The 13,639-nt window shown below is 57.0% G+C and overlaps 1 protein-coding gene across 3 annotated transcripts in view; it reads right to left on the minus strand.

Moving 5' to 3' along the window:
* The window catches only part of TTC7A (tetratricopeptide repeat domain 7A), a 122,809-nt gene that overhangs the window by 18,547 nt on the left and 90,623 nt on the right, over positions 1 to 13,639 (minus strand). For all 3 annotated transcript variants that reach the window (XM_079941260.1, XM_079941262.1, XM_079941261.1), the window contains 3 exons: positions 7,133 to 7,249; positions 3,621 to 3,718; positions 1,805 to 1,939 (listed from right to left, as the gene is read on the minus strand). In XM_079941260.1, the coding sequence (XP_079797386.1) occupies positions 1,805 to 1,939; positions 3,621 to 3,718; positions 7,133 to 7,249 (350 nt within the window). The remainder of the gene's footprint in view (positions 1 to 1,804; positions 1,940 to 3,620; positions 3,719 to 7,132; positions 7,250 to 13,639) is intronic.

Below are 13,639 nucleotides of genomic sequence, written 5' to 3' on the forward strand. Positions count from 1 at the left end.
CTCAACTGTATCTTTATAATAAATACGCTCTTAGACACAGCCCTGACTGCCCGACCCCAGGTCCCCAGTCTGCCCGGCCGACAGCAGGGGTAGCTTCCACCTTCGGGGCCACCTGAAGAGCCAGGGCAGCCCAGACAGTGTGGACCTGCCATTTGGGAGCTGGGACTCGGGCTAACTTCCCCTGACCCAGGGGAAGCCCACAGCCGCCTGTGAGCCCCTGGACCTCCAGGGCAGGGGAACTCTCCCGACACCTATTTCCCTCTCTCTAGCACGTTGTTAGCTCCCAGAGACATGAGCTTCAGTGAGAGAGAAAGGTGGGCCATCCTGCCCTTCTGGAAGGCATCTCTTGACACTCAGGATCCTGGAGCATCTATGGGGCCGGGTGCCTCTCCCATTTTCACACGAACCCACTGGCAAAGAGGCAACATTTTTGAAACTCATCTCTCGGGCGGAAACCCTCCGTGAGGCTTCTCACATCAGACTGGAATGGGAAAGAGGCTTGCAGAGGGAGGGGAGGAGAATGACAGTTGGGAGATGAAGGATATAACGTTAACCAACTTAAGACTGGGTTAATGACGGAACTTACTGCCAAAACAGACTGGGATGCAATTTATCTTGAACCAGACTAAGGCCTTGTTTGTTATCCCTCTGGATTTTTCAAAGTTCCTCTTCCTACTTCAGATGTAACAAGCTGACGGTGGAGCACAGCCCCATATCCCTAGCATCCTAAGGGAACCTGATGTGCTAACTGGGGCAATATTTGCATTATTAACATGCTTCCCGGTCTAGTCTTTCTGTGCATCCTGGTCCAACTTTTCCCCCCAGATTTAGAGCCTGTGGAGGGGAGAGCGGGGGCGTCCTGCATACTAATGTGTCCATATGTGAAATCCATGCAGCGGGGAACCTCAGATCCTCAATCAACAAGCACATTCTAACTCTGACGTGCAAAATCCACAGGTCCCAGGAAGGGAATATCTACTTTGCCTCCTCTCCATCTGCCCTCGGGGCTATCGGCGCCACCCCCTTGCTGGAGACGGGGCAGATAGGAGGGTAATCAGTAAGAGGTGAGGAGCTTCACTCCTGGGTCAAGGGAGCGTGTTGGCCTGGTGCATTTTTAGGATTCCACTTATCCTACCGCCTTCTTCTTTCTTCTGAAGCTGCCACTCTATCTCATTCAGGTACATCTCCGGCCTTGATTCTCTCTTTTTTCACTCTAATCCACCTCTCACACCACTGTGGGATTAAATTTTCTATCACTTCAGCGAGTCACTCCTCAGCATCCCTTAGCCAAACATCAAGGAACCTCACCGCTGGGGGTACCACGCTGCCTCTGCCTCTGCCGTCATTATAGCGGACAGGACAGAAGCCCAGGACCATCTACCGAGCACCTCCTATGTGCTAACTGCTTGACACACACTAGCTCATTTTAGATCAGGACAGGCAGTAAGTGAGCCGTGCAGCTCTGAAGCCGCCGGCCTCCCCAGTACTAACAGACCCTCAAACTCCATGGTGGCAACAGTGCCCACCAGCTGTCAAGAGAGATTGTCACCCGAATGGCAACCCTAGGGTTACCAGCCCTCTGCCTTCGACGAACTTGACCACCAGGCCTCGCTTTCTTGGGGCCAGCACATCTCACCTCTGCTCTAGCTCTCCCATGAGTTCTCGGGGGTTTGAGTCCTAACTAGTTTTCCTCAGGACACAGCTCCCCGAACTTGGGCCGCCAGGGCAGACCCGGAGGAGCCAGAGGGGGCCCTGGTGGCCCGCAGGCAGGGGGCTGGGCGTCACTGAGGCTGGGGACACTCACCAGCCTGGAGCCAGATCTGTTCCAGCGTGGTCCACAGCTGCATGGGGCCCTGCTTCAGAACCGAGCTGGGCACGGTCAGCTCCGACATGGCCTCCTCCAACCGGGAGGCTGCGATGGACGATGCCCGCCGAGAACCTGCAGAGCAAGGTGGGAGGGGCTGAGCCACAGAGTCCGAGTGCCCCACCGCAGGCCCCAGGACAGAGGCTGCGCAGCCCCTCGGGACCGACAGGGCACGCCGTGTCAGGGCAGGGCAGCCTGGCCCAGCAGCCGCTAAACAGCGCACAGACGCACTAGGAGGGGCCCACCTCCTACCCTCACCCAGGCCGGAGAGAGGAGCTTTCTGAGGGGCAATCAGGCGGTGAGCCCACTTCTAGGAGTTAATCACTAGGGAAGAACACCATGAATGTCGGCAACTGCGGGCATTCTACCACTGCCTGGGATACCGAAGACAGAAATTGCCTGACTGTCTGCCAACTGGGATTGATTAAAAATAAGTGAGAGTATAATCATACAAGACTATGCAGTCATTAAAATAACGATGCATAAATATGGGTATCGATGCAGAAAGAGGCTGACGTTATAGAGTTTGGTAAAAAGAAGCAGATTGCAAAAGAGTATGATCACATTTTTACAAACAAGAAAATATGGCCATGTTTCCGCAAGTCTGAAAGGCCATTTATTAAGGTCTGAGTGATGAACTGACGGACGACTTTTCCTTTTTTCCTTTTACATTTTTACTTCCTGTTTTCACAAGTGCCTATCATTTCTTGATAGAAAGGTCCCATTGGCGGTTGGGCTGTGAAGGATCCTTGGGCAGCAGCTCAGGCCAGACCCTGTGCCCTCTGGAGAACTTCTCCATGTGGCAGTTCAGAGTGACATGGGTCCCCGTCCGGGATATATAAGCCGTTGACATTTACAATTCACGTGCAGGTGAAGTGCGAGCACTTTTTTCCCTCTCTCTCAGAGGCAGTAGAGGCTCCAGTAAACTCAGGAGACCTCAGGGCAAACCACAGATGATTTCAGTTTATAAGGCGAGTGTATACAGAGTCCTAATAACCTTGTCCAGGATCCTTCCCTCTCTAACTGCAAGGGAGCTACACTCTCCGTCACCACTGCTTCCTTGGCGTCCGCAGCTCCACGTCCAGCCCAGCAATCCTCAGACCTGCCTCTCAAGTCAGGTGCTGGGCGTGGCTTTGGAAATCAGCTCCATCACTTGACAACGAAGGCACAACTTGGTTCACCGCCACAGGAGTGGAAAAGATGAGCAATGCCACCAAACACAGCTCCCTGATGCTTCCATTCCCGTGACTAATTCTGCTTATGTTTTAGGAAGGTGTTTGCTTTAATCAGGTCCTGGGTTAAAACATGTTAAGTTTGCAGATCCCCAACTTGTTTGAATGTCACAAGTCGTGGACGTCAGGATGAGTTTTTCCAGGAAACAAGTCAGCTTTGGGTCTGCAGTTGTAACCAGAAGCTCAGCCCTTCCTTTCTACTCGATGGAACTACGGTGGACATTATCACGGCAGACCTTGGCCTGGAGCTTTCCTAAGGGGAAACGGTTTCCGTGCTCCACGGCGCCCTCTCCACCCCAGTCTCCCCCACTCTCTTCACTCCCCACACAGGGGGTGGGGTCCTTCGCTCGCCTACACCAGCTGCCCACTTCCTGCCCCAGGGCCAGCAGCCATCCGGCCAAGATGGGCCCTAAGCACAGCGGCTGGCAGGAGGTGGGGTGGGTTTGACCAGGCGGGTAGATGCTCAGGCTGGGGGAGGGAGCTGCGGGCTCACGTGGACGGCTGCCCACAGGGCACATTCTTACCGGAGTCTGCGTCGTGGGCATCGGGCAGAGTCAAGTGCATGCCACTCTGCTTCTTCAGCGTGAGGCCCTCGGCGAGGCTGCCATCCTTCTCCAGGCCTCTGGAAGGTAAGGGAGGGCCAGGCCCCGGTGAGGCGGAGGGGGCTGGCATGGAGAATGAGGGGAGCCTTATGCCAGGCAGGCTCTGGGGCTGAAGAGTTCAGGCCCGAGAACAGAGCCAAAGCCCACTAGGAAGGATGGAGACAACCAGAGCAGCAGGCAGAGCGGAGCTCAGGCTTGGGATGCTAGAATGTGGCTCACCCCAGATGCTAAACCGACATGTTAGTCCTGATCACACACACGCACAGGGTGCCCGCTGTGTGCCTGTGGGGCTGTCAGCCCCCTCACTATTCCCTAACGCTGCCACATCTTGTTTCCAAAGCTACATGCTTACTCATGCCGCTGCCACCAAGCATGTTCTCGCCGTTCTTCTCGGTCCACCCAAACCCCGCATTGTTTAGAACCCAGCCCGAGGGCCAACATCCATCCAGAGGCCTCCTGTGGCTCCCCTGCCCTCACGCTGCCTTCCCTCTCTGCTCTCCATCAGCGTGGATCCCAGCACCACGTACGCCGAGGATGAGAACCTCTCCCATCCATCTATTCCCTCTTCTACTTTTCGTTACCCTCTCAACGTCTAGCAGAGAGCCACAGGCACTGTGGACCGGCTTCCAAGGGAAGCCTAGTTTTGCAGCTCCCTACCTTCCAGGGAAGGAAGGCCCAGATGCCGCTCCCTGCCTCAGGTTCCCCCTCCCCGGGGCTGCCAGGGTGGCCCCGGAAGAGCCAGAGGGGGCCCGAGGGTGGGAGATAAACAAGCCCCGCCAATTCCCCAGGTCCTTGCAGCTCCCACAGGGCTAGGGAGGCTCCTCTTTTCTCAAGAGTGGGGATGCGGGGGGACCACCAGCTCAGAAAGGCAGCACAACTGGCTGTGCCCATCCTGGAGTACACACAGCCCCCAGGCAGCCCCTGCCCCCTGCTGGGGGGGGGCGGTCTGTGGCCTTGAACCTGCTGGTTGGGGAAGCTTAGAGGACTGAGGCGGAAAGGGCAGGAGAGGAGAAGGCAGGCCCAGCTGGGGGCCAGAGGCCTCCTCCCTTCAGAGGGGCACCAAGACGATGGTCCCACAAATAACGCCAGAGCTGGGGTATCCTTGCCATCCTAACTCCGGTTCACGTTGAACTTGGTTCTTTGGGTGCACAGCCATCTTTGTGGGCATTAGAGGAAACCATCCACAGAAACACAGTTGGTCGGGCTGGTTCCCACCTCTCACACCCACTTCTCATTCCCGGGAGGCACCTGAGTGCAGAGCCAGGGACACTGGGGAAAGCCACGGGGCTGCCCTCCGTAGCTATGTGAGCCTCGGCAAAGCTGCTTAACCTTTCTAGATCTTAGCCCTCTCTTCTTGAGATGATCACAGTTATTTTGTGCAGTTAATGAGCATGAGAATGTCCACCTCACGAGGTCGTTGTGAGGACTAAATGAGAACGTGGGCAGGTGCCCAGCCTGTGCTGGCCTGGAGCGGATGCACAGACACAGCTCCTCGTCCTGAAGCGGGCTCTCCTAGGGCTCCAGAAACAGCTCATCTTGGGGACCTCTTGCCTCCTGGTCCTAGGCCCCTACCCTGAAGAACCTGACAGCCAGATGGAAGGAGACAGTCTAAGTTGAGCGTTTAACAAAGACCCAGATGGAGAGAGGGCTGTGCTGGGCCATCAGAGGCCGGGCACTGGAGCCTCCTGGAGGGGCTGTGTGGGCTGGCGCCAGGCAGAGCAGAGGAAGGCGGCCAGGGAGCAGAGCGGAGGTGGAGCCGGCAGGGTGGGGCGGGGCAGGCCAGACCTTCAGGCTGTGGATTCTGGCCTTGATCCTTGATTGCCCGAGCCCAGATTTTACAAGCCCTAGTTCCTGCTCTGTGGCTCCAGGTTCAGAAAGAATGCTTCCTCTTCTTGGGCAAGCCAGGAGGGGACTGGATCCAATCCTTTGGTTCCAACAATTTGCCTGCAGGTAGCTGGCGGGGCTGAGCTCTGCTCCACCCTGGGTTGGTGGGGCCAGGGGCCGTTTGCCGGGGAGTTCCCCAGAGATGAGGCTGCAGGTGGTGACTTGAAAAGACCCCGAGGCAAACCCGACCGCCCCATCCTGGAGAGCACCTGACAGCTTCACAGCTCTGCTGCTCCCGCAGGGGTGGCCCAGGCTAAGCCCTACACGCTGGAGATGAGGCTGCAGCTCAGAGGGGCCCCATCATGATCGCCTGGATGAGCAGGCAACTGGCCACCGGCTAAGAGGCGCTCTCTGCCAGCTCTGGCGACAGCTCCTCTCTGCAAGGGGAGCCAGGCTGTGCACCTGCGGGACCTGTCACAGCCAGTGAGTGGCAGAGCGAGGGGCATCCAAATGTGGGCCCCCCTGACACCAGAGTCTGGCCCTCACCCTCACAGCACCCAGCTGCCAGGTGGTTCCCCATTTCCTTTCTGAAAAGTCCCTCACCCCAGAGCCGCCTGCTGGCAGCTTCCACCCACCGGTCCTGTTGGGCCCTGGAATCTCCCAAGCCCAAAGGCCTGCAGAGAGAGGGCGGACCCTACCCTGCCCAAGCATTTTATTCCATCAGATTATCCTGAGGCCTCCTCTGTAAATTGCACCTTTAGAGATATTCCTCTGGGGATTCTAAGAGGCTGCTGGGCTGCCAGGGTCCCTGTGAAAATACATATACCTACCAGAGTGGGGTCCCTTGAGGAGATGACACAGCCAGACAAGGGGAGGAGGTGGTACCAGGGACCCGGAAGGGGCAGTGCACTGCCCCACTTGGAAATGAGGCCCATTTCTGCTTTGGGCTGTATAGGCTGAGCCCAGGTGTCCCAGCAGGTCTGAGCAAAGACTTTCTGCAGATTCAGCCTGGACAAGAGTGCCCTGCTCTGGCCCAGGAGAATCCCAGAGCTTGGGCTGGGAACTGGAGAAGGAGATGGGATGTGTGGGGTCAGTGGGTGAGTGGGGAGGAGTGGGGGGCCCTTTTAGCACTCAGCTTCCTCCTCCCCTCCTCTCCCAGCTTCCAAATGGAACCAGGAAAGAAGTGTCCCGCTCCATAGGCTGGGGCTCCGGAGAGCCAGGTTCCAGCTCCACCGCTACCATTTACAGGAGCGGCTCTGGCATGTTATATAAGGTCTCTGAGTCCCAGTTTACCCCCTGGGGTGAGGTAACATCTGACAGTGGATAAGATAAAAGCAGCTGATGGGGGAGATGCTTAATAATGATTTCTCTTCCCTCTTACCCCTCTGAACTTTAGTTTCCTAAACAGCCTCTTTCTGTCCTTCATCGAGGATTGTCAAAAGGTTAAAATTAGAGCAGGGATGTAAAAGGCCCCAGAAGCAGTAAGTCCCATTCCCTCATGCAAACATCCTCACCACCTCCACCCACCAGGCATCATGGGCACTCAGCTGTGTGCTGTTGCCTTGGCAACCACCGCCTCCCAACTCCATCTGGAGGGACCCGCCACTCACCCCAGCTGGGAGAAGCTGTACAGGGTCTGCCACAGCCGCAGCATCTGTCTGCAGGTCACAAGGGCTTCCTCTGGGCCTTTCAGTATCTGCTCCAGCTTCACCTTGGTGAACATCAGGCTGTGGGGAGACAGCACGGCAGTGAGAATGCCTGAGGGGGCCCCCTTCCCCTGGCTTTCCTCCCAGGGTGGAACCCCGAGGGATTCTGCCCACCTCCCCAGCCCTTAGAAGGTACAGTGCCCACAAGAACAATGGCCTCAGCTGTATCCCTGGACCACGTGTTCTCTCTGTGCCTCAGTTTCTCCATCCTCTCTGCCAAAGCGCAGAGCACTCTTCTGCATTCACCAGTGTCCCTGTCGCTCACGCTTGTCCCGATGGTGTACTAGCCCGGCCGGCCTCTGAAGCACTGTCCAGGGTGGTTACGGCCTTGCTTTCTCTGCCCCTCCTCTCCCTCCACACCCTCGGCTCCGCAGCATCCTCACTGAACACGTGCCTATCTTTTTACTTATATGGCCCACCAGGCCCACGACGGGGCTTTATATAAGAGACAGACCCAGAAGCAAACTTCGACTCAAGGAATGAGGCTGAGCAAGGGGCTGGTGAAAAGGTCACAGAAGGGCACAGGGCTCTGCTTTCCACCTCGCCAGCAGGCAACATCTCCTAATTGAATGCAAACTGTATCCTGACCCTGTACACCTGAGGAGGGTCAGGTTGTACTCTGTGGAAGGATGCTTCCCTGGATAGCCCCAAATTGCCAGCCCTCCTTATACGTTCAATAGGATGAAAGTGACGTGAAGTCTTATTCCGTCACCGCTGAGAATCTCTCTCAACCCCCAACCCTGAAGTCCTCTGGGGTAAAAGCAGTGGGGATGTGGCCCTGAGAGGGCCTGGGAAGAGAGAGAAAGTGCTGGCCCACCGGGAGGCAGGACGCAGGGCTGGCCGGCTGCCTCCCTCTGCCCAGGACACAGACAGACCGGCAGAACACTGGCTCAGCAGGACCAGGATGGGGCCTGGATGCCCTGTGGTGCCAAGCGATAGATCTTTAACTGCTGGGGAGCCTGGGGTCCTGGGGACGGTCAAGGCAGTGGCTGTTTACCCACACATACGGAAGTACTGCCATCTTTTTACCACGGGTACTGCCAGCCACACTGACGCGCACCAGCCTGCGGAGAACCTGGCCGAGCCACTGAGGCCCAAACAAGGCTGCGACTCCTGGTTCTCTGTGGGTGGTGAGCAGTGACGCCCTTCCGTTCACGGCACTGCTTTTGGGCAGACCCGAGTGTCAGGCCCTGAATCTGACTGCTGCCTGGTGGTGCTGCCGGCCCACCTGAGGGTGGCACACGGGCCCTCGCGGATCACAGAAGCCGAGTCCTGCGTTGGAGACAGGGTGCGCCCCCGTGACCGAGGCTGCAGCAGAGAGCAGGCCCCACACTGGGAGGCCAGGCCTCCAACTGGGGGCTTCTCCCTCTGACCTTCCCCCTCAGTCAGGGCCCTGGCCTCCCCTGCTTGCACTGAGTCCTGGGCCTCCAGCCTCACAAAGGACTTGGATGGCTTCACTCCATTCCTTTCTTCTCACACCTTGTTTTTCTCAGATTGTGACTTGTTGGCAGAGAATTAAAAGGGTGGAATTTGCCCCTTTTCGGTGGAGAGGGTTTGGGTTCTGGGCAAGTATTATTTTTCTTCCTCACTTTCCCTCAAAAATCCATGTCCCTCTCTGCCCCTGCTCACAGGGTTGTCCCCACCACCACATGGCATCTCCTCTCCTTTTTCATCCCTTCCCCCATGCTCAACTGTAAATCCCACCTCCCCCAGGAAGCCCTCCCAGATTCTCAGGATGCCCTGCACCCTCCTTAGAACATTTACTAACGAATCGCCCGGCAGGCCTACGAGGTCCAGAGGGCAGCAAGTGTGTTCCCCGCAGTGCAGACTGCACGGGCCTGGTGAGGAACGTGGTCTCAGTACTCCTGTGGGAGCTGCTGGGGACCCTGGTCTTGCCATCCCCACTCCCCTCTCCCGGACTCTCAAAAGGTCCGACACGCCACAAGTTTTAGGAGCCTCTGCTTTAGGAACGTGAAATAGAAGACACAATTTCTGCCTTCAAGGCGACAATCAGTGCTAAAGATGACAAATTGCCCGGAGAATCCAGGGCTGTAGTTTTGGATCAGACTCAGTGCAAGGGAAGAACAGATGAGGGGTCTTGCCGGGGCTGGTGTTTGATGAAGAGGAGGGTGGGGTGAGATACAGTTGGGAGCTGGGGGAGGGAAGAGAAGCATGGGGGAGGAGGAGGGCCTGCGGCTGGAACAGGTGTTGGTGCGAGTGAAAGCCGCCCCTCCCCCTGGAGGGTCAGGTCACCCAGGCTTTGTCCACTCCAAGGCTGCACCTCCCCTGGGCAGGGCCACTGGGAGCCGTCCCTGGGCAGACCAGCCCTGCAGCATTCCCCTGCTCCCAAATCCCGCCAGACAGGCCTCCTCTGCAGCTCGGCCCTCTCCGCCCCGTCCCTTCCCCCTACTGCTGCCTGCGCCCCTGAGAGCCAGCGGGGGTCCGTGGCAGACCTGGCCACACTGTGTGCCCGGAACAGAAGCGGCTGAATGCTGAGCTGGCATTACAGTGACTTCTACCAACGCAGACCCTGACATTCCATTAGCATGAGTGACCCAGAGCGGAATTTCTCAACCCAACCACATCCTTTCTGGGCTGGGGCAAGCACTCCGACAGTCACACTCCGGTTGGATCCCTCACTCCCAGATCCTGGGAGCCTCCAGATTAGCTCCTGAGATTTCCTTGGCCTCGCAGTTCCGCGCTGCCAGAACCGTCCTCCTCAGCAAGGGGCCCTGCCCCGACTGTCCGTGCCACCTTCCATTCCTGCCACCTCTCCCCGTGACCTTGGGTACCTGTGGGCTGCTCACAGGGTATAAGCGGCTCCCTGCCGTGCAGGACAGGCTTTGTTTCACACTGTCGCCCCTGCTGGGGCTCACCCTTCCTCTCTGACATCTGGCCAACTCCTAACCAGATGTCACCCTCTGACCTTCTGTGCGTCCCCATGGGGGCTGCACCCCGCCCCAACCCCCACGGCCTTTACGACATCATAGGGACTTAGTCATCCACACACAGCGGCCACGCCTCTAAGTCACCACTGAACTCTTTCCGCCTGGCAACGGGGATCAGCAAACAACCCCACTCCTTGCCACTCTTCTGAGACAACCAAACCACTGGTCTTGCTGGAGCACAGGTCTCCCTCTCTATCCCATCTGCCGGGATGGGTGGCCCAGTTCTTCACACAACGGTACGAGGAGGCTGGCAGTGCGCTAGGTGCCACTGTGGCTGCTGGGGTCCACACCAACAGGCCAAAGCCTCATCAGAGCACCGTGCTTCGTGGATGGGGCCGTGCGGAGGCCGCTGCAGTGAGGGCTGGGGAACAGAGGGGGCAAGCCCGGGCTCCCCGCCCCCTGCAAACAGCCCAGCCCCTGGCATACCTGTTTTATATGCTGAATGAGTCTAAAATGTCATCGGAAGAAAGGATTCTGAGACTTAAAAAAAACCCCACAATTTTAATCCAACGGTTCCAGTCCTCCTCCAAGAAGCGTGGCCACCCCTGCCCTTCTCTGAACGCTCAGGACAATCTTCAGTTAGCACTTAATTACTCTCTCTCATATATGTATGTATGTGTGTGTGTGTGTGTGTATGTATGTATGTATGTGTGTATGTGTGTGTGTGTGTGTGTACACACACTTTTTTTTTTTGCCACATAGGCTTATGCTTTTAACAATGAAGATAAACTCATATCAAGCATTGAAAAATTCAAATACTCTAGAAACAGTCTGCAGCCAGTCCTGCCTATAGATGGCAAAACTACCATTTATCTCGTCCCGTGTCCTGCCGCATGTCCCCACCTGGATGACGACTGCCTGCAGGACAGGACCCTGCCTCCCTCTATGTCAGTGCCCTCCTCGCCTCCCCAGTGCCTGGCACGGAGCTGAGCACATGGTGTCCGCTTAGCTTAACACTATGAAAATGCGTGTTGTTACAACCCTCCAGCCACGCTCTGCGTCTCGCAACCCATGTTGAATCAGAGCCGGCTTGTGACAGCCCCACGTCCCGCTGCTGGCTCCTGGCTAGGAGGCAGGCGAGGAATCTGCTCACTGATGTCTCAGAACTGCAGAGAGGGCTGGACTCACGCAGCCCACAAGCAAAGTGCTGGCTGATTCCACTTTAAGCTGTCCAGAAGCAAAGCTTCCTGAGGCCTGGGGAGGAACAGGGAGTTCTGGACGTGACATGAAAGCGTCTGGCTCCATGTGACTGGGGGTCTTCATCCCAGAGGACAGTCACCCAGGCAGAGCCAACAGCACAACTGAGGAGAGTCTCTGAGACAGGAAGGCTGGGGTATTGGAATCTTGCAGCCCTCCAACGACCTGACAAAAGCCATTCCGGAAGAGGAATGGCCACATTGCTGTCCTAACCCTGCACTGTAACGTCACTCGGTAGACAGACACTGGCCCAGGAGTGAGAAACCCGAGCCAAAGTCCCAGCTTTGCTGCTACCCAGCTGGGCATGTCACAGGTTCCAAACCTGTGAAATAGGAGTGGAGTCTCTTGCCCTGTCTGCCCCAGGGACTCCTGCAGGATGAACTGTGATGACCCAGAAGCAGCAGCTGAGAAACCTACAGCTGTACTAAGTCCTTAAGCACAGGCCTGCCCAAGGCTCAGGGAAGGGATTCCTTTAAAAATGCAGGCCTAGCAGACCCCCCAAAGCAGTGTCCAGGCCAGGTGTCTCTGAAGGCTCTCAGAAAACCCCAGAGCTTCATGGCCTGTTCAGCAAGGCAGGTGGCACCTTTGGCTCCAGGTGGTTCCTGGGACCAAAGATGGGCATGAGAAAGGAAGAGGATCAGAAGGGAGGGACAGAGCCACAGCCAACCCGGTCGGGGTGAACGAACCTCGGCCGGCTGTGGCCTTGTCTTGCAAGCACCTTCCTGTTTTTTAAGCTGCAGAATAAACACTGAGGTCTTTTAAGGCCGAACGCCTTTGCAGCACCGCCATTGCATCTGAAGGCAGATGTGAAAGATGAGAGTTCTCTCTGGGGAAGGCGAAGGAGCAAGCGTCAGTGTAAACGCCATGCCCTCTGTCCCCGCTGCAGGCGTGAGGCTGCTGGGCTGCGGGGAGGAGAGTCCCGGGTCCTGGCACTCTGTGCACTCCAAAGGCTGAGGCATGTGCACCCTGTTCCTAGCAAGGAGGCCCAGTGTAGCCGTGGGCCCACCCTCTAAGAGCGCATGCCCTCCCTCACGGCCACTGGAGCCTTGGCAGCCCTCGCCGGCCACCTTCCGAGTCACCAATATGGGTCAGCACCTGGGGCCAAAGACAGGTGCCCATCACACCTGAACAGAGCCAGCCCCTGCTGAACCGTGAACGATCTCAGCCCTGCAGTCAGTCAGTCAGTCTGTCTGCATCTGGGCCAGCCCTCCTCCAGTGGGGGAAGAGAGACACCAGCGAGGTCAGCGTCTCTGGGTGTCGCCACAGGTCACTGGCTTTGCCAAACTTCGTGATAGCTCTGGCCAAGGGCTGATGATGGAGGTTCCCAGGGGAAAGCTCGGGTGGGCCTAGCACCCGCCTCCTCTCTCTCCTCCCAGGCCCTGCCTGGCTTGAACTCCTGGGCCGGGATCAGCCTGCTAATTATTTGTCAAAAGGATTAAGACTTGGAGCTATTCCCATTTGAGGCTAAGACAAATCATTTCTTTCCACTGCCGTGAAGAGGAACCATCTCAGGGTGGGCCTCCTCAGAACTGGGTGAGCATGAGACTTTCCAAAACCTTTTTTTTTAAAAAAGAATTATTTTGTAAACGGGGGATATTCTTGTGACAGCAGCTCTGGCTAAGCCAGCACTGTCCTGGGGTCAGAGGTCATCTCGTCCATCCCCCTCACCCAGGGCCTCCAACCATCTTCCCCGGCGTTCCCTCCCTGCACCCCACTCTCGGTGGCAGGGGGATGCTGGCAGAGCAGAGCTGGCTGCAGGGAGGGACATGGGCTGTGTGGGGGGCCCGCACAACGGGCCCACGTTTTTACTTCCACGTTCCTTGAAAGAAGTTCCCTATAAAATTTACTCAGCATGTGCAGTAAACACTTGAACACGATACCTGCTGCGTACCTGAGGGAAGCACCTCTGGCCCCTGACTCACTCCCCAGCAAACAGGAGGAGGTCGTGCTGAAACACGGCCTTTGGCATCAGGCAATGCAGGTACACCCAGGTCCCGCTGCTTCCTAGCAGGTGCCTTCACCTCTCTGAGCTCTACCGGATGTTGGTCAAATAGGGACAGTAACGGCACCACCAAGCAGGGCTGTTGGGAGGACTAAGGGCAACAGAAACTGTCAAGGCAGCCAGCCCTGGTGCACAGCCACCCCTCAAGAAAGGTCAGCCCTCAGCCTGAGACCGCTCCATCATTACCGGTCTTTCCTACCAGACCCTACGCTCGGGGCAGAACCACGTCTTTCTTATCTCCGTCTCCCCAGTGCCTCACCTAAT

The sequence above is a fragment of the Stenella coeruleoalba genome, assembly GCF_951394435.1.
Source record: "Stenella coeruleoalba genome assembly, chromosome: 13".
Taxonomy (NCBI): Eukaryota; Metazoa; Chordata; class Mammalia; order Artiodactyla; family Delphinidae; genus Stenella; species Stenella coeruleoalba.